The 23221-nt window shown below is 38.8% G+C and overlaps 2 protein-coding genes, 1 long non-coding RNA gene, 1 other non-coding gene and 1 pseudogene across 7 annotated transcripts; all 5 read right to left on the minus strand.

Moving 5' to 3' along the window:
* Nucleotides 1-1459: 1459 nt before the first annotated feature.
* LOC104783224 (uncharacterized) lies at nt 1460-9674 on the minus strand. Its single transcript, XR_767216.3, has 3 exons — nt 9389-9674; nt 9140-9307; nt 1460-2163 (listed from the first exon to the last, which is right to left on the minus strand). It is a non-coding gene; the product is annotated as an uncharacterized LOC104783224 (long non-coding RNA).
* Nucleotides 9675-10341: 667 nt separating this feature from the next.
* LOC104783225 (putative RING-H2 finger protein ATL21A) lies at nt 10342-12173 on the minus strand. Of its 2 annotated transcripts, none has more exons than XM_087509119.1 (2): nt 11447-12173; nt 10342-10988 (listed from the first exon to the last, which is right to left on the minus strand). In XM_087509119.1, exons 1-2 carry the CDS (start codon nt 12141-12143, stop codon nt 10567-10569), a joined length of 1119 nt encoding a protein of 372 aa, XP_087365245.1. In that variant the 5' UTR covers nt 12144-12173; the 3' UTR covers nt 10342-10566. The 2 variants fall into 2 exon arrangements, with proteins under 2 accessions (XP_087365245.1, XP_087365246.1); XM_087509120.1 differs by having other exon boundaries at nt 10342-11090.
* Nucleotides 12174-13242: 1069 nt separating this feature from the next.
* LOC104783226 (phosphatidylinositol 4-kinase gamma 4) lies at nt 13243-15850 on the minus strand. 2 transcript variants are annotated; one of them, XM_087511266.1, is made up of 3 exons: nt 15568-15846; nt 13888-15398; nt 13243-13801 (listed from the first exon to the last, which is right to left on the minus strand). In XM_087511266.1, exons 2-3 carry the CDS (start codon nt 15214-15216, stop codon nt 13412-13414), a joined length of 1719 nt encoding a protein of 572 aa, XP_087367392.1. In that variant the 5' UTR covers nt 15217-15398; nt 15568-15846; the 3' UTR covers nt 13243-13411. The 2 variants fall into 2 exon arrangements, with proteins under 2 accessions (XP_087367392.1, XP_087367391.1); XM_087511265.1 differs by having other exon boundaries at nt 13888-15850.
* A 716-nt stretch (nt 15851-16566) lies between these two features.
* On the minus strand, nt 16567-17436 carry LOC104783227 (succinate dehydrogenase subunit 4, mitochondrial). The gene has a single exon (XR_015597396.1). It is a non-coding gene; the product is annotated as a succinate dehydrogenase subunit 4, mitochondrial (transcript).
* A 1034-nt stretch (nt 17437-18470) lies between these two features.
* Nucleotides 18471-21085, minus strand: LOC104783228 (transcription factor ABA-INDUCIBLE bHLH-TYPE pseudogene; annotated as a pseudogene). The gene has a single exon (XR_015597397.1). The product of XR_015597397.1 is annotated as a transcription factor ABA-INDUCIBLE bHLH-TYPE pseudogene (transcript).
* Between the last annotated feature and the right edge of the window lie 2136 nt (nt 21086-23221).

Raw genomic sequence — 23221 nt, forward strand, 5'->3', positions numbered from 1 at the left:
GTGATGCATAGCAAACAAAGGAGTCATTACATCAAAGAAGACTAAGAAAAAAACTGTCATAAAAAGAAAATCGCCTGAGAAAGATTGACTGATTGAAGAACCATTATCAGGTACTTCTTTTAGTGTTCGTTCATATGTCATGTTGATGTTTTTTTTTTTTTGTTATACTAACTTTTTTGGAAATTAATTAAGTAGCAGAGTATGAACAAACTGATTGCTTCATAAGGTTGTACTAGGAAATGGAAAGTTTGGAAAGGTATATATGTCTTCTTGATTTCGCTCAAACTATATAATATTATACGCTTCAGCCTTAAAACCTTTGTTATTATCTGAAATGGGACCTAATTAATTTAATGTCACAGGGCCGTTGCGTTGTTCGCGGCGTCGTCTCATCAAAACGCTGATAAGAAGGATACTTTTGAATCTGTATCTAAGAAGATACCACGACAGATGGAGAATGTCAAGTCACATATCCTAACAAACGGGTCAGTTTCTCTAATATATATCATAGCTTTTTTCTGATGTCATTAATTTATATCCATATATCATGATGTTAGTAATTATTGTACAGGGGAAAATTGAATAATCAGGCCAGATGTACGAGAGAGCATGCTGAAACAAGATTCCGAGGTAAAAAGAAATATTAAAGAAATCAAAATCACGTTGATCTCTCTTCTTTTATTTACGTTTTAAATTTGAGTTTTAACAATATCTACACTAGGGTTGGAGACAAGCCATTCAAAAGTGAAGCTTGAGAGCGAAGGTCTAGCTCATGTTCATTTTATTGCATCATTGTTATACAATATCCTTATTATTATTATTTATTTATTTCTTTTTGCATGTTGTTGTTGAAATTATAAATAGATATACATAAGCTTGACAGCTTCGCACGGTTGCACTCAGAAACCGGAGGTTTTGAAAGGTATATATATGTTTTTGAAGAGTGTCAGTCTCCTATATGAACCGAACCGCCTTTTACCTTTAATAACCCCTTTTTCAGGGCGGTCGAATTGTTCTCGTTGGCTCGTCAAAACGTTGAGAAGAGATTGAAATCTGGAGCCGAACAGAAGAATTCCTCAGAAATTTTAGCATGTGTATCCAAAGAGGTGGACAATATCAAATCACATATCCTTACAGATGGAAACCCTATAAAGATTAAGCTTGAGAGCGATTCTTAGAGTATGTTACAACCCTGATTTTACTATATGAAATCCATGTTACGAGGAATCCTGATTTTCGTTTGGCATGATGTATTGATTTCTTGGGTCTTGCCTAAATTTCCATATATGTATATTCTTTTTTTTTAAAACGATCGACGACACCATACGTGAAATACTACTTTTATGTGTGCGTAGCGTGAATCATCCTTGCTTCAGCGAAAGTTCCCTAGCCACTTCATATACATATCACAAGGGGATAATTACATGATCCCACAGATATAACATTGTCACTCCATATATGAACCTCGTAAATCAACTAAAACTCAAGGATTACACAACCAAAGTCAAAGATTTTACATCAAAACGTTGTGATCACAGTAGTATCCAATCTTGGATTTTGGAAAAGAGTCGAATTAGCCTTTTTACTAAATCCCCTCGATACAAGAATTCCTCAAATCATACCTACTCAATTTCAAGAATTTTGCCGTGGCCATCATCTAATCTTCCCCACACCAAAAAAAAATGAGTATCGAGTTTATGTCAGTTCCATGACACAACATATCTTTACAACGTTTGACATATTTCAGCATCTCCTTGACGCACATGAGTTCCTACAAAGAGGGCATGAACCATGAATCTTGAGCCACGCATCAATACATTCCACGTGGAAGCAATGCTCACATTCCGGTATGGACCGTATGCTCTCTCTGCTCGCATACTCTGATAGACAAATCGGACATAAAATTCCATTATTCCCCGGAAGCCTTCTACTTTCTCCCAACTCTATTTTCTTGTATGTTTCTATTGTCGATTGGTCAAGACCCCTCGTGGCCATAATAACCTCTCTTGGTTGCTGCGTTACGGTTGCGCCTGTAATAGCTGAATGCCCTTGTCCTCGGAAACCGAACCTATGGGATTTGTATATCCGGATAGCAATAAAAATAGCAAAGTGGGTGATTGCTACGCTTATGGACACGCTTACAAAAACATTGCCTTAAAGGACCTGCAAATTAAAATATTTTATAGACTCAGTTTAATTTATATTATTTTTTCATAATAAAAGTGAAAATCATTTATTAGGAAAATTAAACATGCTTTTCGAATGAACTGGTTTATCAATAAAAATCAAGTTATTTTTCAAAGCAAATACAAATTTAGTAGTAGGCTACATGTCATGGTTACGTACTATGTATTTTCTTTTATAATAATAAGGTTTCTATATACGGACTACGACATTCTAGCGTGTGACATGTTATGATTCAATTATGATCTACTGCAAAATGTGATTAAAAATTTAATTAAATCATATATATATATATATATATAATTGCTCGGTCGTAATGATGCCTACTCGATTATTAATTTTTTATTTCTAGTTTGTTTAATGAGTGGATAATTATTTCAAAACCCCAAAAATCTAAGATTCCTTCGATTTGAAGTTTTTCACAGAGACAATTTATTCTTCGTATGAAAAGAGAAAGAATCAGACGTTGATGTGTGAAATCGACAATATAGATAATACGGATTTTAGTGGGGATAAATCGGAACTGGTCCTTTTATTAACGTAGAATCTGAGGAAGGGTTTACAGAAAATGACAATTAAAGAGTAAAGCGAAAAATATAGCTCTTCTCTCTCTAATTGCCCAAAAAAAGTCCATCCCCTAACGTGACAATGACATCAGGTATTTATAGTGGGACCTTAACCTAGGGTTTCTTCTGTCTCCTGGTAAAATGACGATTTTGCCCCTGCGACCTGTTGGGCCTGATCCAAGACTTTTGGCCCAAAATCTCTTGAGAATCTTCTGTTTGGGCTTTATAAATGTTGGGGCAAAGCCCATATCCAACAATGGTCCCCCGCTAGTCCGATGTGCGATGGCTTGCTTGAGCCCGTCGGTTACAGTTCTGCGTCTCTAGGTCTGTCTTGCAGAAGGAATAGAAAATTTTTAAGAGCTTGAAGGCTTTCGGGAAGGTTCCTGGATAAATAGTGCCTTGTGCATGTTTTTCGAGGCATCCGGGAGATTCCGGGATGAATAGTGCATTGCGCACGTTTTTCGATTTATCCGGGAGATTCTAGGATAAATAGTGCATTGCGCACGTTTTTCGAGGTATCCGGGAGATTATGGGATGAATAGTGCATTGTGCACGTTTTTCGAGGTATCCGGGAGATTACGGGATGAATAGTGCATTGCGCACGTTTTTCGAGGTCTGTTAGGCTTTAAACGGGAGTCTTGTGTGTTTTGCACGTTTCCCGAGACGCGGGAAGTAGAGACAGATTTTGATTGAGAAGGGGCGGAGACATGGTGCGGTGACGGCGTGGATTCTAGCAGCGAGATCGCGTGCCAGCCCATGTGCGAGAGCGATGTTTAGCGGTGAAATTGCGTGCGAGATGGCGTGGAGGTATAGCAAGATGAAAGTGTGGGTATGGCGAGATGGGCGTGCTGGCAAGACGTCGAGGTGGTCGCATCCCGGTGACGGTTCGTGCGAGGTGGCGAGCTGCTCTATTGATGGCGAAGTGAAAGGTGAGATTGGCCTTTGTGGAAACGAAGTGGTGAGGTCGACATTCGTGGAATTGAAGTTGGCGAGGTCGAGATGTTGTGGTGGCGAAATTGGTTTCGTACGAGACTAGTGTTGTGGCCTGCGGATCCTTACTTGGAGATGTGCTCAACTACGTATACGCGTATGGGATGCTGTGGCGAGCTCGTGACACGTTAGAGAGGTGGAAAGATCAAGAGTTCGCGTGCGTGATTGATGAGACCAGGTCGGCGTGATGGAGGAGCTCGCATGTCGAATTAGAGGGCATGCTAGGGTCGGTAACAATGGCGAGATTGAGACTTTGGTGGTGAGCTTGCACGCGGTGACAAGCTCAAGGGTTTGCGAGGTGCCGTGTTTGCTATATGCTTATGAAAAACTGGGACTTTCGCAGGTTTTGATCGGAATGGATGTTGAGTGTGCTATGTGAAAGGCGTTGTTGATGTCGCAGTCCAATACGGGGAAACTCTTGACGTTGATACGGAACCGCTAGCACGATGACGTACCCGGTGTTGTTGCAAAATACGTGTAGCGGAGCTGTGTTAGCGAGATGGGGAGAATGAACCAATAGCGAGACAGATGTGGTACGGGGCGAGATACTTTGACATTTGGCGAGACGATATGGCGAGATGAGGAGGAGCTCGCGGATGTCTCCGCGAGGGGAAACAGGATATTGTGCGCAGTACGTGATGCATGGTATGTGGTGCGTGGTGTGCAGTACGTGGTACGCGGGACAAAGGACGTAGTACGCGGGACGCGGTGCAAGGTTCACAGTACGCGGTACAGTGCGCGGGACGCGGTGCACAGTACGCAATACGCGGTACACGGGACTTAGTGCGCAATATGCAGAGCGTAGTACACAGCACGCAAGGCACGGGACGCAGTGCGCAATACGCAGTATGCAGTATGCGGTACGCGGTACGCAGGATGCAGTGCGCGGTATGTGGTACGCAGTTCATTTGGTTATGTTCGTTCTATCCGGAATCTATTGCACTTTTGATGTCTTGTTGCTTCAGTATTGACTGGTTGTTTGGTTGGTTTTGCAAGGTTTCGCGCAATGGCATCCGGAGATGATGTCTTTGGAGATGTTCCGGAGGAGCTTGGGGACGATCAGTATCGCGCGTTTGAGAGTGGTCTCGACGAAATTGAGATTTTGGTAGAAAGGTGGCGAGGTGCTACAGCGAGGAGCATACGGGAACGTCGTGGCATCGAGGCACGCATACGAAATGGCGAGATGACTTAGCTTGACATTGCTAGGTGCATACGAGGAAGTTGTGGCGTTGAGGCGTGCATACGAAACGGCTAGATTGTTTTTGTGATTGCACCTAGACGTGAAGTCATGTCGTGAAGATGATCTTGAGCATTTCCCGGAGTGTGCTATCGAAGACACCGACGAGATTGTCTTTTCTTTTCTTTTTTTTTTTTTTTTTTTTTTTTTTTTTTTGCGAACTTGGTTGCTTTATTAGCTTGGTCATTCATACTTTTATTGATGATTTTCACGCAAAGGTTTATTATTGCTGATTTTTGTCGCGCAAAGTTAGATTATTGTGAAATTACCCTCAAAATAGAGATGCGACGTTTTTCTTGTTTACAGGGCATATTTTGCAGTGCAGGACGTCTCCTGGCTTATCCTTGATATGTTTTTCCCCGAAACGTCTTGAGTAGACAAGACGGACTTGTCGTACTGTTTTAGGTGCGGTACGCGTGACCGGCTTACCCTGTGGGTGCTGCAGGAATTACGTGTGTGCGAGTCGGGGTCTCGGCTTACTCACTCCGCTTCCTGCTAGCTCATTGCGAGTCTGGGCTCGGCTTAAAATATCCTACCGAAGTAAGGACGTGGATTATTTCACCACTGCACCCATGCGGAGCGCGTTTAAAATCGTACACCTGGCCAGGGCGACGATGTGCAAGCTAGGTGCGGCTTTTGCTTCCGGCTTATCCCGTGAGCTCGATATTGTCGAGCGTGTGACAATTTTTTTTTTTTTTTTTTTTTTTTTTTTTTTTTTTTTTTTTTTTTTATGAGATGTTCTCGTTGCGCCAAATGTGGCAAGTATTGGTCCTTGATGCGTGCTAGTGAATGTGCGGTGTTTGCCGGCAGCGCTGTCTGGTGAGGTTGAGGACGAGCTGACTGCTTGCACGAAGCTTGCTGCGTTTGCTGCGTTTGTTGTTGCGAGATTGCAAGGCCATGTCGCGTTGGCGAGATGGTGAGATCGAATTCTCCGGTGGTGAGATCAACACTTCTCCGTATGGAATCGTTGGCGAGCTCAACATTCCTCCGTATGGTGAGCTCAACATTCCTCCGTATGGCGAGCTCAACACTTCTTCGTATGGAATCGTTGGCGAGCTCAACACTTCTCCGTATGGAATCGTTGGCGAGCTCAATACTTCTCCGTATGGCGAGCTTAACACTTCTCCGTATGACGAGCTCAATACTTCTCCGTATGACGAGCTCAAAACTTCTCCGTATGGAATCGTTGGCGAGATGGTGTGACTTGCGTCATTCGCGGACAGACTGATTGTCAGCGAGATTGAGAAGTTAGCGAGCTGCAAGGTGACCTGCTTAAGGGTTCTCGAGATATTGTGATCGCGAGATGCTGTCAAAGGTGTTGCATTTGATACTTGGCGTGTTTGAGGGCTGACGAGGTCGAGATCGTGGCTTGATTGAACTTCCGGTGAGCCCAAAGGGTCGTTGCGATGTCGCTGTTACGGGATATGCGTGCGAGATCGAGATCGTATTTGGGCGTGGAGAATATTGATGATTGTTTGTTGTGAGTAACAAGTGCTTGCGTATGGGCGTGATACGCATGATTAGATGCTGTTTGTGTCGTCCGGGGTGCGACGATAATTTGGGTGTGATTGGTTGGAGCGACGCGCGCAGCGCCTACGGCTTCGCGGTCGGTTGGATTGATGCGAGCGGCTACACGAATGGGGGGTGTGGCGCCTATGGCTGCATGGTCAGTGAGTGTTGCGTCTTCGACCGTAGTGACTTCGATCGTGTCGACGCCTTGGAGCTGGTTCGTCCTCGCGCGGGTGCGCCCCCATATGGTGCGCCTGGGAGACTTGACGCGGGCTGCGGAAGAGTCGACGCCTTCATCGCTGGACAGATTAGTGTGAGACATGCTTTTGGTTTACCGAAAACACCTATCTTCAAATTCTATTCGTCAAATGAAAGGATTCCGTCTGGCCCCACGGTGGGCGCCAAATTGTTGATGTGTGAAATCGACAATATAGATAATACGGATCTTAGTGGGGATAAATCGGAACTGGTCCTTTTATTAACGTAGAATCTGAGGAAGGGTTTACAGAAAATGACAATTAAAGAGTAAAGCGAAAAATATAGCTCTTCTCTCTCTAATTGCCCAAAAAAAGTCCATCCCCTAACGTGACAATGACATCAGGTATTTATAGTGGGACCTTGACCTAAGGTTTCTTCTGTCTCCTGGTAAAATGACGATTTTGCCCATGCGACCTGTTGGGTCTGATCCAAGACTTTTGGCCCAAAATCTCTTGAGAATCTTCTGTTTGGGCTTTATAAATGTTGGGGCAAAGCCCATATCCAACATCAGAGTAATTCGTACCGGATTTTTCAAAAGAGAAACATTTGACTTCAAGAGAAGCATTGCTTATGAAACCACATCTCAAATACTTCATCTCACAAACGTTACAACTTGGAGAATCCCATTTTAGCCAAAGGTCTTGATCGTTGACATCAGTCGAGAATCTTGGTTTCTCAGCAACAATCGGCCGAGAAACCGGAATAGCTACTGTCTTTGCGATCTGACAAGAAGGCAGCATAGATTTCGCGAGATCCAAACTAGTTGTAGCCAAGAAAGAGGTCGTTGAATTGCCTAGACATGGGATGGAGTGAAACCCTGATGACTTTGCAACCTCATTAGGACAGCTCAAGAACGTGTAGCTGACAAGGTAGAGACAGAGAATTGAGATCCTGAAATGTCAAAGGTCAAAAGCTTTCTTGCCAAACAATTTCAGGGTCATAGAGACGAATCTGCTGACTTAAATAGTCGATCTTCCGGACAAGAAATGTTCCGGAATTAGGAGGAAGCTTGAGAGCTGTCCTGCTGGGACTAACTGTGCAGTGGAGATTGAATCCCGCATAGCCACAGAACTCAGCCTGTTCTGAGAGTAACCAGAAAGGGAAACGGACATGGACATCGCCGCGGCCACATGAGGCAGGAGGGCATTGTTTTGGGTGTGAAACGTGTAGGAGAGGAAAGAGGAAGAGGAGGTAAAGGAAGAATGGTTTTGAGAAAGTCATAGTGGTTTTGGTATTAAGGGAGGGACATGTAGACTTAATTTCTATAACACTTAAATATTAGTATTAGTTAAGATTAAAAGAGTATATACCTTTTATTAAAAACCATACAACAGGCTTATTATAAGATAACCAAAATAAGTTTGCAAACGAAATAGTTCTGTCTAAGTAATGGTGGTATTATACGAATATACGATAGACGACTTATCTCGCAGAATTGTTTTCTATGGGACTTATCTCCACTTTTTCTTTAAGCAGAGACTTTTTATAGGTAACTAACACAAATATACGTATCTTGCAGACATGCAAGTTCTTAGTTCCTAGATTTCTTTCGTTTGGAATACAACCCTTTTTATTTAACGACTTAAAGATTAAGTTTTATAGACCAGTGGATGGATGACATAAAAAACCTTGGATCAAATTTATTAATATCCTCTCGAGTCACCTTTTTCTATGTTTTTCTTTATATTGCATATTTTTGTTTAGTTGTTTTTACACAAAACAAAGCTTCAACAATTAAAATACGTAATAATCATTATTTCCAATTAAACAAGCGCAAAAACAAAGAATTTTAAAAACATTTATTTAAAAAGATTATTTTGCAAAAGAAAAAAATCAAATAATTCTGAAGTGTCAAATTTATATTTCGTGAAAACATGTTGAACTTATGACACCAACTGACGGACCAAAGGAAATACTTCGGACTGGATGCCTAAGTTCGATTTGTAATCAACGTTTTAAAATATAACACTTAAAATTTATTTGAATATTTTAAAAACATATTGTTTAATTAAAATTTTGATAGAAAACATTGTTCTGTAAAAAAAAATCAAATAACTCTTAAGTGTCAAATTTATATTAAGTGAAAACATGTTGAACTTATAACACCAAACTGACGGACCAAAGGAAACTCTTTGGATTGACCAAAGGAAACTCTTTGGACTGGATGCCTAAGCTCGATTTGCAATCAACGTTTTAAAATTTAACACTCAAAATTTATTTGATATTTTAAAAACATTTTGTTTAATTAAAAGCTTTTATAGATTATAATAATTAATTAAAACTTAATTTTCAAAAATATAGTTTTTATATATATAGTTTTAAATCAGGAGAAAAACATCATAATTATTTTTTAAAAAGAAGAAATTTAAAAAGAAGAAAGAGAAGAAAAGAATACCTTGTTGGACTGTTGAAGCGTGTAGCCCAGATACGAGCCTCGTCTGCACCACCGTGTTGGTGACGTGTCACAATTGTCGACGAAAAAAAACAGTCAGATTCTCCTCAGGCGAATGGAATGATGGAACCTTCTTCTTAGTTTCTTCACTTTCCTCTTTCTAGTTTTGCCCTGCGGTGAAATATATACTTAAATTAGGGGAAGAGACAAAGTTTTGGATCGACTCAAAGACAGAGGATGTGGAGTTCAAACCTTACGAATGACAAGTTTTTTTTGTTGCAGAGGTCATTATCGGCGACGGCGATTCTCGAAGAAGAAAAATAACTTTAGATGTGGATTTTTTTTTTTTTTTTTTTTTTTGGTCTCCAATTCTCGAAGAAGAAGAGGAAGAGAAGAACAGAGAATTATGATAATGAAGAAGAAGAAAATAATTAGATCAAAGGGTATTGTATAAGTAAAGGGTTGAGTTTGTTTAAAATGACATAAAAAGGGAAATTTTAGGGGTTTGATTTGATTGTTTCCTTTTTTCGACGAGTTTGATTTTTCTTCTCTTTTTCCCTTTTTATATATACTTTGGACTCCCCCACAAGAATAATAATTACAACGGTCACTTTTACCGATTACCGTTTACAACAGTCGTGCTCAAAAAGGTAAATTGCACTCACAAAATTTATATCAAAAAGGTGAGACAGAACAGAACAGAACTAAACTAAATTGTCTGACGCCATAAAGAGGGACTCTCTCTCTGATGCTTTATTAATTAATCAGAAGCTGCTATAACGGCTAGAAAGAATAAGTAACTTCTTTTGTCATTAATTGTTTCTTTAATTTCTAAATGGTTTTCAAATTTTTTTTTTTAATCAGGTTTCTTTGTATACCAATAATGTGTGTTCCAATATATTGTGATGGTTCCGAATTCAACACTAGTTTATGGAGCTTAAGGTATTGACACAAAATATCGTTATTTATTCAAACCACAACACTTTTTTTGTCTTCTTTGATGTTAGTACATACGAGAGAGCTTTGGAATTTGGATGGATTTTAAGATCCAATGTACGTCGTCGGAACTGGTTGCATCTTCCGCCGAGAGCATCATGGCTTGCTTGGAACAACAAATGTCAAGATATCTCTATAAAAGAATAACCAGAATCTATATGCATGATGATCGCTTTTTGCGTATATATCAATAAAGAACACAACGATTAAGATGACATCCATTACATAAAACAGAACTTGAAATAAGATACAGAATTATAACTAGTTGTGTAAACAAATTTAACTCTAAAAAAATAAAGTCAATCGTAAACAAACGTAATTAATCGCCATTACAACCTCAAACGTAAAAAAAGATATTTCTTCTACAAAATGTAAATATGGCTATATGTTTACAAATATAAATTCTTCTATATATATAAATCATTTATAACAATTCAGACAACTTCACGCGCCGGAGAAGGCGAATTCCTACAAAGAGGACACGAACCATGAATCTTAAGCCACGCATCTATACATTCAATGTGGAAGCAATGATCACATTCCGGTATGCAACGCACGGTCTCTTTGCTAGCATACTCCGATAAACAAATGGGACAAACAATGTCGTTAGTTCCCGGTAATCTTCTACTCTCTCCTAATTCCATTTTCTTATATGATTCTATTACTGACTCGTCTAGACCCGTCGTTACTATAACCTCGTTTGGCTGCAGGGCAGCGACGGCCACGTTGCGTTGTCTACGGGAAGCGAATGTTTCAGAGGTGCAAACTCCGATTGCAATACAAGTAGCAAAGATCGTGACCGGTCCAATTACGCTCAGGATTATTATTTTAAGCACATGTAGTCCCGTGTTGTTACCTGCAAAATCATTGTTTCCAAAGGCCAATTTAATCAAGCCAACATGTACGTATTATTTTTTTAATCTTTCTCGTCAACAAAAACTGGTGATAATTCACAACCCTGAAACAAGTGAAAAAATAGTAATCAACACGTCATATTGCGCATTATTCCTTTTTATATTCTTATTATATGGTTTTATATACGGAGTACGACATTCTAGCGTGTAACATGAAAAGATTGGATTTGATGTTTTGAAAACTGTAATTAAGCAATTAATTACTCAATAGTCAACGGCTCAATGTCAAATGTAATGCCTACTAAATTTTTTGTCCTAGTTGTTTAATGAGTGGATAATTATTTGAAAAACCCAATTTGTAGATATCCATTTCCACTAAGGCAACTTATTCTTCATTCATTATTATCAATGGAGTTAACTATATGAACTAAGAAGGAGAAAGAATTGGAGTAATTGGTACCTGATTTGTCAAAAGGGAAGCATTTCACTTGGAGAGAGGAATTGCTTATGAATCCACATCTCAAGTAATCCCTCTCACAATGGCTACAACTTGGAGAATCCCATTTCAACCAAAGGTCTTGATTCTTGAGATCAGTCGAGAATCTTGATTTCTCGACAACAACCGGCCGAGAAACCGGAATAGCTACTGTCTTGACGATCTGACAAGAAGGCAGCATAAACTTTGCGAGATCCAAACTAGTTGTAGCTAAGAACGAGGCCGTTGAATTGCTTAGACATGGGATGGAGTCAAACCCGGACGACTTTGCAACCTCATTAGGACAGCTCCAGAACGTGTAGTTGACAAGGTAGAGAGCAGAGAAAGGAGATCCCGATATGTCAAAGGTCAAAAGCTTTCTTACTAAGCAATTTTCGGGGTCGTAGAGACGAATCTGCTGCCTTATATAGTCGATCTCTCGGACAAGAAATGTTCCGGAATTAGGTAGCTTAAGAGCTGTCTTGGGACTGATTGTGCATTGGAGATTAAATCCGGCGTGACCACATAACTCAGACTGTCTCGAGAGTAACCAGAAAGGGAAACGGACATGAACATCGTCACGACCGCATGAGGAAGAAGAGCATTGTTTTGGGTGGTCTGAAGCATGTAGAAGAGGGACGATGCAAAAGAGGTAAAGAAAGAGTTGTTTTGAGAAAGTCATATTGTGGTTTTGGTACTAAGGGAGGGACATGAAGACTTGTTATTACACTCAATATAAATAGATAAGACTTGAGAGATCTATCTCTTCTTAATTAAATTAACAATATTCATTTTGTTGGTAAGATGAGGCAATAATATAATATTGTAGTCTGATGGATCCATGGAAAGGTCGTACTTGTTCTCTTTAAAAGATAATGCTCGTCAAGATACAATTTCAAGGAATTGAATGGAGACATGTTAACGGAAGACTAAAACTTTGTTATTATTTAAATCATGAGAACCCTTGCACACACTTTAAACATAATTCAACTGTCCAAAAATCTGGTAGCATTAAAAAATACATTTTCAAAAGGTCATTCAAAAAGATATACAGTAATTTTTCTTCAATATACAGTAACTAAAAAGACGGTCGTCAAAAGAAAAAACAAGTGATGTTCATCCACAGATTTCTAATTTGAATAACTCAGATTTCTAAAGAGTCATATATATACACACATCCGCAAAATCTAAGCCTACGTTGTTTTTACATTCATGAAAGAACCAATTAGGCATTCAAAGACATGAAAGAATCGAGAGAAAAAGAGCCGGCAAAGAGAGCTTTACTCATCTAAGAAAAACTATTAAGATTGAATGAAAACATAAGAAAAATGATTGTGTAAAGCTCAGATTCCACTGTACCGAAAGATCTATATATACTCATGGTAGATGATGATGATGCAGAAAGGCTTCCAATGAGGATAGTAATTGACTGTCCTGATTGGTATAAACGATCTCGGAATAGCTGTAAAGATTTAAGTATTGGACCAACACAGAGTATGTTTTCTCATTTAGGCGTTTTTGCCTAAAGAATTACTCTAATTGTGAATTGATGATTCTGCTCATTTCTGTGCTTCACTCTATTGACTCTTTTCTCATCGATTTGTCTATGTTCCTGTAAGAGTCTGTAAGGTTTGAATAAAGAGTTTAAGGATCGACTTGAGTGACAATTTTGGAGTTTCACAGTAAATTTGACCTCATTGATTGCTTAGCTTATTCACAGAGACGTATATATAGTGTAGGAAAGAGAAATGTTACAAAAACAAAAACAAAAACAAAAAAACTATTGTAAACACTTAAAATTGTCATCAAGGAAATATGTCAGAGTGAAATGAACCAACAACCCCAAAGAATGACAGATATGATGTCATATAAAAATACAAAAGCCAACAGGTTTATAAAAAGCCAACCACGAGTATATACCAGAGTTTTTGAGACAAACAAGAACAACATTTAGTGTTCCTGAGAGCTAACCACCTCATCGAGATGGTAATCCATCACATCGAATAGAGCTTCGAGGAATGCAGCTTCGCTCGTCCCTGGAAGCACCGCTTCTTGAGCTTCCTCTACCATTTCTTCCACTAGCGACTTCTTAGTCAGTGTTTCTCTGCACATTATGGTCCCAATCTCAAATGCTGTTAGTCCTCTTTCCACTCCTTTCTTCAGAAGCATTGTTGAGATTCTGAGCGTTCTAGCCGTCTCCACAGGCATTTTCCACCCATAGAACTTCAGTAGATCGATATCTTCCTCTGCGTCCAGTGATCTAATGTAATTTTGAGTCTCCACAGAGTACGGTTTCCTGGCTTGTGGCCAATATAGCCACTCGAACGTGCAATCTTCAAACTGTTGCAAGATACAAAAGTTAGTTTCATGACAATGTCAATATATAAGCAAAACTTAATAAAAGAAAGAAGAGTACGAGCACTTACGCTTTCAGGCAAGCAGTATCCATGATCGATAGGAACCAAAACGATCTTTCCGTTTTCATCTTTGGTCATCAGAATGTTCCCACCATGTCTGTCTGCGTTGGCAAGTCTGATATCCAGCACAGAAATCTTATGAACTTCCTCTACTGGAAATGAAAGTGGACCCATATCTTCACAGCTGCCATCATTCTCTGTAAACATCTGAAGTGACCCAATCTTGGTTTTGATTCCTTTGGGATGGTTAAACCCAGGATGGAGACATCCAATCATAGTTGTGGGAGGTACACCAGCAAAACCTATCTCTTCACCAGACATAGATCGGTTCCCACTTTTGGGATGATCCAAAACGTAAGCAGCGACTTCTCTTAACGCACCTTCACCAACTTTCGTTCCTTTCTTCAAACCTTCACCGCTTGGAGAAAGTGGTAAACCTTGAGGATTGTTTTCAGCCATTGGTTCCTCATCAATAGGCTTAAATACACCAACAAATTTGTTGCCTGATGGACCCTGCATGAAATAAGCACCTCCCGTGCCTTCTCTTGACCTAACCGGAGGATTCCCACTATTTAGTCCATCCGAAGCAGACTTAATCATATCTTGAACCACCAGAGGTACTTGAGCCTTGGAGTTGATAATCACCGGCTCTAAAGATAGCTTCTTAGGTGGCACAACGCAGTCAGGTTCACGACCCTTGTTATTATCACTACTAGCTTGTGGGGCAACAATAGACAACTCAAAGTTCTTCTCGACAGGCTTAGCTCGAACTTTAGCAGATCTCCGAACAAGAAGATGCAAAACAGAGTCATCGTTTCTGCAAATGTCATTAATAAGACTCTGATCCTCCAACTTCTCACCTTCGTAAAGCAACTCCTGTTCATCAGGATCAACAAAGTCACCACCACGTTTTTTAGAAATCTGCTTCTTGACATAGCCAATGTTCCTCCCTCTCTCAACATGGAACCTGCAGTGTTTCCCACAGGTGGTCTTAACATCAAGAACCTGGAGATCAGAGAGCTTAAGAACCAAGTGAAGTATGTTGCCTTCACTGACACCGTAGTCACGCATATTAGAATTGCTTCTAGCTAGTTCACGTCCCCCGAAAACAAGCTTCTGATTCCTCACAACAAACCCGCGGTAAGACTGAATCCGAAGCTTAACAGACTCAATAGAATCAGACTCGAGCACTCGCATGGGTATAACCGATCCGGGGAGAGTGAGGTAGATCATAATGGTGTCGTCTGGTAAGGAATCAACACAAGAGTTCGCACGAACCAGAGGCATAATCAAAGGCTCGCTACGAACCGGACTTAACGCAACACCAGCTGATGACATCCTTAATCAAGACTTTGGAGAAATCTAAGAACTTTCGTTTACGGAAAAAAAAAAAACAGGATTTGAGAAGACAAAATCCCTCGGCTTATATATATATATATATATATATACACAAGCAACCGCAAAAAAAGCCCTAAAACCCCAAATCCATCGCGTCTTTTTCCAGAAAGAAACAACAAACCCTATACACAAACAAAAGAGAGCAGATCAACAGATCAGGGATCAGCCGCTGCAGGCGAATTTTTCAAGAATCGGTGGCAAATCCAGAGAAGACCAATCGGATTTCGATGACGACGTACCATATACAGAAAGAAAGAAAAAATTTATATATCAAAGAGAGCGGATTCTTACCAGAAGGAAAGAACCAAAGGGGTAAGGTCGGACAAAGCTTGGAGCTATAAAGGATTGATCCTAAGAATAGCAAAAAAGAAAAAAAAAATCAAAAGAGAGAGAGAGAGAGAGGGTTCAAATCAATGGCGTACAAAGCATTCACAGCTCGCGAAACCAGGGTCAATTGAGACGGGAGGTTTTTCAAACCAAAGGCAAAGGAAAGTAGGCAGGAAGGAAGGGACACGTGTCGTCACCTCCAATGCGTCGATGACGCGTCGTCTATTGAATTGGTGTACGCCCAACCAGTTTCGTTTTATTTTTATACTAATCCGTACTTATCTACCAGCTTCTAGTGACGGTTGATCACATTTTTCCATTTTTTTTTCACCTTGGAGTGGAAACCAAGCCAGGGAGACTTGGGGTTATTTATTATTTAACCGTTTCCGGTTTGAAACGGTACAATCGTAATCGTAATCCTAAACGTTGGGCCTTTAATCGACTCGTCTCAGATCTCTGTTCTATTCAACATGAACATGAATATATTTGCTACAGTTGCATCTAACCAGGCTCATGAACATGTTAGACACACCATTTGATAGCTTCCGATCCGAGTTGTAATATTTGAGTCACTGAACCAGTACGTACAACTGTAACCGTGTATGGAAGTTGTAATTTGAGCATGTACATTATAAGTTTCATCTTTTTACCAGGTTCATGAAGATCCGAGTACATGACTCAATTTGATAGCTTTCCTAATTCTCTGTTTGTGACTTCTTAAAAGACGCCATTGCCTTTATTTATCTCCCAAGATCACACACCAATTCCAATATCACACAAATTGTTCTCATAACTTCCAAACAATCCATTCGGAGAAAATCCACAACTTTCTATCACTCGTAAGAGCTATACGATTACAATAAAGCTAGGTTCCAAAACGAAGCAATTCGAATCAATATACAAACTAAGTGATTAATCACACTCAAACTGAGATAACAAGTTGATGAAACTACGAAAAGGAAAGAGAGCTAATAGAACTTCTCGTTATTCAATCAAAAGCTTAACAGATAGATTCTCAAACCATCAGGAAGAACACTCCTGACTCTTTACTAAACAGAAAAGTTATTGAACAGACTTAGAATTCCACTTAAGCCTTTACAACCCAATACACCAAACCAGAAACTCAACCAACACACACAGAAGATAAAAAAAAAAAAAAAGATGCGATATTGCATCATGTTCTTATTCATAAAACACCAAGAAGATAAAAAGGAAAAGACTCTATGTTCCTTAGATTCCAAAAGATGTTAACTTGTTTCAGAAAAGAAACACGAAAATATCTTTGATCACGATGAACTGGAACAATCCCAGAGAGATCACCATCAAGTGCCTAGTCATCTCTTGATGAACGTAATCCGCCAAAATCTCTTCCATACCTTCGTTGATGTGATACAGTAAATGAATTTTTGGTAAGAAAGATGCGTTAGTGTAACCTCGGGAAGACGAGAGACGCGAGAACTTGGCTGCGTTGTTGAGATTAGATTGTCGGATTGAAGAAGAAATGGAGCGATCGGTGACGAGATTGGTTGAATCCGGTTTGAGTTTCTGGGCTAGGGCAAAGGGGATTGAAGAGAGGTCTCTTCCCATTCCCAGTGGGTTTCTCACGGCGGTGGTGGCGGACGCGGAGGAGATTTGGCTCATCGAGAAAGGAAACGACTTTGAGAGAGAGGCTTTGTGGGATTGACGGTGGAGATCGAGGATAGTGCGGCGGAGAGACATCGCGACGGAGGAGAGAATTTGCCGGATAATGAATGTTCTGAGGATTTCAAGGAATTGAAATTGGATCTGATCGGAGAAACAAACCCTAAGTGAAATGAATCAAAGCAGAAGCTTCGTAGAGGAGAGGCGTTTTAGAAGTTGGGCTCTACAGCCTGGGCTTTGTAGATCTACTAAAAAGCCCAATAACAAATCCAAAATAGAATTTTTGATGAATTAACTAGGCCTGGGCATTTGGGTGTTCGGGTCGGGTTCAGGTTCGGTTCCTATCGGGTTCAGGTTATTTGGGTATTGACTTTAAGAAACCTGTAATGTATCCAAAATATATTTGGTTATGGATAGTACCTACTCGAACATATCCAAAGTACCCATAAAAACTTTAAATGTACCCACAAAACCCGAAAAACTTGAAATATAATTGTACAAACAGTTGTACAATCTAACAAATTCAACAAGAAACAATGAACTAAATCTTAAACAAATGAAACTGAGCATACCATGAAATCTTAAACAAATGAAACTAAGCATACCATGTCTCGCAAAACAATTCACAAAGATTCGAAGAGGGAGATTAAGGCAAACGGTTTTATGAAATCAAATCATATGTGATAGTGTGATATCGTGTATAATTGTTCTCGGGTATAAACAGGTATCTTCGGTTCCTCAGGTTCGGTTCGAGTAATATCTGATACCTGTGGTTATTTGAAAACGAAAACCTATTGATTATTTAGACAGAATTGGTTCGGGTCGGGTTCAGGTATTTTCGGATCGGGTTCGGATCGGTTCTTCGGGTTCGGTTTATTTGCCCAGACCTAGAATTAACAAAATAATGTGGGATGAAATGTAACATTTTGATTGGATTATATTAACGATATACAAGATTATGTGAACTATATATCAACTTGTTAGATTATATCAACTTGTTATAACTCTTGCTTCATTGGGAGACAAAAAAATAATAAAATCACTAAATATTTAGATGTTCTTGAGTATTTTGCTCTAAAATTAGTATGTTTGATGCCAAAAAGAAAAATCACATTAGAAATTGATTTTAAGTCCGTTTCAATCCATTAAATTGTGACTTGTTTGATGAGAATACAGTATAAGAAAATCAACATATTTAACACATGGATCACAAAGAAAGAAAGAAAAGTCAAAAATATCTCTCATACTTTATTTCATTTTCTTAAGTTGGAAAAATATTTCCCAAGATACAAATATGTGAATTAATGATCGACATACTAGGTATTATAACGTTAGTGGAATATACTAAAACTGGATTCCTTTCATTCTAAGAAAGAGAACAGAAATGAAAAAAAAGGATGTTATCTATTTCTCTAGTTGAACCGGGAAGTTACCTATACTGAAACAATGAAGCTTTTTGATCACCATCATGTGAAACCTAGCTAGAAATCACCAGAAACCTGTGAACTAGAAGATGGTAATGGCTGCTGCGTCGAGCTCGTTTCCGGCAGGTAAACCGCTGCTATAAGCTTCTCTTTCGTCAATGGATCCGACACGTTGTTAGACTTTACCACAAAAGTGTGAAACATTGTGTCTTCAGCTAACGATAACTTAGACTCCAATACGCTAACCTCTGAGTTTCTCATTGCTTGTATAATTCTTGAAGCTGGATGTGAATCCAACGGTGAGATCACTCTTACAACAACCTCTTCGTTTACAGCTTGAATGTCAACTTCGGGACTTTCAACTGTTCTGGTGGTCATCGATTCTGATAAGCTGCTCTCTGTTCTTACTCTTTCAGCTTCCATGATGTTTACTTTCTCTTGAAGCTCTTTGATGTAAGAAATTGCATCTCCAAGTAGAGAAGCTTTGTCCATTTTGGAAATGTTCGGAACAACTGACCGTAATGCGTAGAATCTTTGGTTAAGCTTCTCGCGTCTCTGCCTCTCAGCTTCCACATGGTTCAATGGCTCTTCTCTTCCGTTTGCAGGCTTTCTTCCTCGCTTTCTTGGTCTCTTCTCATCAATAATAGAAACTGTTCCTGATGCTGCTAATAAGCTCGCTGGTCTTTTCGCAGTACAAGAATCTGATATTTCTAGTTGAGTGTTTGTAGATGGATCCGAAGAAGCGGCTATGGATAATGCCGCTAATTCAATCTGCGTCTTGTAATTGCTATTATCTAAAACCAGATTCACATTCTCTTGCACTTTCACATCTTCTCTCTGAGTTGTGTAACCACCAAATGTCGTTGGACCTTTGTTATTATTATTATAGCCATCCCAACTTTGAGGAGTGAACCTCTCATCCAAGTTTCTTCTCACATCGAGCTTCTTAGGATACGCGTGGGCTACATGTTCTGAGTTATTCAAATCCTGCCCGAAGAGCCTGTGAATCCCTCCACTCATGTTGTTAGTGTTTGAAGTCACCATCAAAGGAGGTATAACTCTCCTCATGAACAAAGCTTGAACAGACTTAACCAAGCCAATGTTTTCAGGCAAAGACCAAACAGAACCAAGCTCAAGAACACCAGCATCAGTAGGAACCATAACAATCGTTCTGATTCCAGAAGATTTCGCCATAAAAGACCTGAAACAGTAATCAGACTCCGAGTTAACCGCATCAGAGAGCCAAACATGCTTCCCTGAAGCACAACACCTCCCAGGACCACCTTCACCGTGGTTGAAGAAGAAATACATAGAAGCTAAGAAGAAAATCTCAGTAGCAGTAACTTTCTCTAAGCTCAAAGCATAATTGTCTTCATCTGATCCACCAAACAACCTATGAAGCTTCTGCAACACTCTCTTCCTCATATCTTGCCATGTCTCTTCATCTAATCCCATGTTGTTAAAATGATAAGACCTAAGAGCTTTTGATTCCTCTTCCTCATTAGGCTCTCGACAACACCCATCTCCCCAACCTAGGACCTGCTGTCCGGATCTAGACATGGTCTGTTGCCAGAAGATAGCATAGTTCCAGCTGAAATTCTCAGAGTTTGGCAATTCTACGAGACTAGAGAGCTTCTTATTCAAACTATCGTCAGTTCCCATAACCAAAAACAGATTCTGATTCGAATTTGAGTTTGCTCTAAGAAAATCAGAAGCTAAATGCCCTAAAACGGCACTTACCATCGATTTCTCTTCATCATCCCAACCCAAATAACTCATACTCATCTATTTCTAATTTATCTCACCAAACCCAAAACCAGAAAATCTCTGTAACCTCAAACAACTCAGTCGGAGAAAACAAAACCTTTCTTCTACACAACTTAATGATAGACTCAATAAAGCTTGAAACCATATAAACTCGAGTCTATCCAGCTTCAGATTCCAGTGACCAAATTCTTAATAAACACACAAAAAAGGTCGGAACTTTGAACAATTTGAAGAACACCCACCAGGAAAAAAAAAATTGCAAACCCAGTGATGAATCACGCTCGACAGAAGCTTGTGGCGGTTAAGAAAACTCTCGCCGGAGAATGATTCCAGAAAGCTTTGATTTTTACAAACAAAGTGAACAATTGAATGAGCTTTGAAACTAGAAAAGTCATACAGACAAAAGAATAATAGAGTATGAAAACAAAGAGATTGAAGAAGATACAGTTAGAGAGAGAATAAGAGAGAAGGAGACAAGACTGCTGGGGTAAACTTCGTATGAGAAAGCTCTTTTTAAGAAAACCCAACCGTGGTTATTACTTATGGCACGTTAATGACTTTGGGTTCTTCAAGTTAACCATGGTTGAGTTGAGTTTATCCAAGGTTTAGAATTAGAAACCCGTTTAATCTGTGATTTATTTATATACTCTCTTTCCAGATTTTAAGATCACTTACTTTTTGATTGTTTCTCTGCGGAGAAAGATTTTACAAAAAAAAAAAACAATATATTTTCATTTATTTTTGCAAAATTTATCGGTTAAGCTTTATCTTCTTCACTGATCCGATTAATACCAAAATCTCGGTTGTCATTAATTTTGTCTCCCAATCCAATTAATTCGTAAAGTAGTTCTACAGTAAATAATTAACAGTGATGTTATTAGGGAAACAACGTGATTAGCGAGTGCGTAATAGTGTTTCATATACACACGTGTGTCTGTAACTACATGAGATGAGATTCAATATATATATATATATAGTATATATTAATGTGCTTAAAAGAAAATAAAAGATCACATGGCCGAAATATTTAAAATTTATTCTGTACTAAAATGTAGTATTGAATTAAATTTGTTTGTTTTATTTTCGCTAACCAATAAAAATAACTCACATGCATAAAGAAACAAGAAAATATTGTCTGAATTGTCTGGTGGGGTGTTTGTTTGTTATTTCAGACATCGTTATTAACGTGGGTCCACTTTATAGGACTAGTAGGTTTTATTATTCTTATCAACACTCCTTCAAAATTCAATATATAAAATAGTAAGTTTCTATATATATATATATTTAAAGTTGGAAAGAAAATATATTTGTCGCATAGGATATGCGTGAATCTCATGCCCAACAGTAACGTTCAACAAAAGGAGTCTCGTTCTGTGAGAGAGAGCACATGTGATGACTCTAACCTACTTTTTTTCCTATCCTCATGTCTTTGTAATTTTCTTTTTGTTTTCTTCCCTGGCCTTTAATTAATTTTCGATTTATTTTTAAAACTTATGTATTGTTTACAATATGATTATTATTTATAGCCTGTGTTTAAGTTTTAATATTGCATGAGTTTTATCACGGGTTATGTATAAATACGAGATACGTCTCACCACGTTTTTATGGGAAGATTCTCTTTTTTTTTATATGTACAGTACTAACTAAAGTAGTTTAACATCATCAAATTTCTAGTTATTCGTCTATTGTTTCTACCAAATTTCATATTTATGTCTTCACAAGATACTTTTCTATGCTATATGCAATGATGGCTTTTCACCGGATCTTACTTGCGATCCAGGCAAGGTTGGCATAGCTCCAATTTATCCCACATACCATATATCTTTTCATTTTTTTTTTTGACAATCAAACCCCACCATATATCTTTTCATTTGTATGAGCTAGCTAGTACCGAAATGTGAACTTGTCAGCGTATAAACGACCAATAATCCCACAATATCAAAACGAATGTTGAAAACCAAAAATATGCAAACGTTTACACAACATGTTTTTATGTGGATTAGAAAATTCCAGTCAATCAATCGTTTTGTGATAATAATTCTGAAATGATAATCATATATGTATAGAGAAACTGCAATAAAATATGTGATGTATATATGATCGATGTACAATGTACAATGTGACGTGACATGCAAAATTTGACCCTTTTTATTTTTATAGATTAAGATGAAAACGCCATGATTGGTGTCTCTTTGAGTAATCTGGAAGTCGCACCAACTTAGAGATTCCATTGTCTTCTCTTATCGATCAAAGTCTTATCTCATCCAATCTAATTTAATCAACTGTGTATAACTACATATTTTTTGCGTAGGCTCGTTAATTAAGACACTTATGATCTTGAAATACTCTTTCGTTTAAAGAGAATTTGTATTCGTATTTTTTTATATACATAACGACAAGATATGCGTATATAATTGAAACGAACTAAAATAAAGTAGACAATAATACTATGAGATAAGACTTATCATCTTTAGTGCGAGCTAGATTTATAAAAACCCGTCGAAATTTCAGCATTTCATTGTGGTATATTGTTGTTTCGCGGTCAATGAATTGGTCTTGGGTAGCCTACTGTCACTTCAAGGTGGTCTATCTTCTTGGTGGTTCTCACTATTTATAGGGTCTTAAGACCTTTTTATCTTAGTTTCAGTATTTATTGTATTTTTTGTTCTTTTTACTATAGTTGCTCGCAAACTTGTTTTACCCTTTGTTGTAGCTTGTTCCGGGTATTGTGTTTCTGTTTAAGCAATACATTATAGTTTTTTTTCCTCATGTATAAGTTAGTTGGT

This window comes from Camelina sativa, chromosome 4, assembly GCF_030686135.1.
Source record: "Camelina sativa cultivar CO46 ecotype springtype chromosome 4, ASM3068613v1".
Classification (NCBI taxonomy): Eukaryota; Viridiplantae; Streptophyta; class Magnoliopsida; order Brassicales; family Brassicaceae; genus Camelina; species Camelina sativa.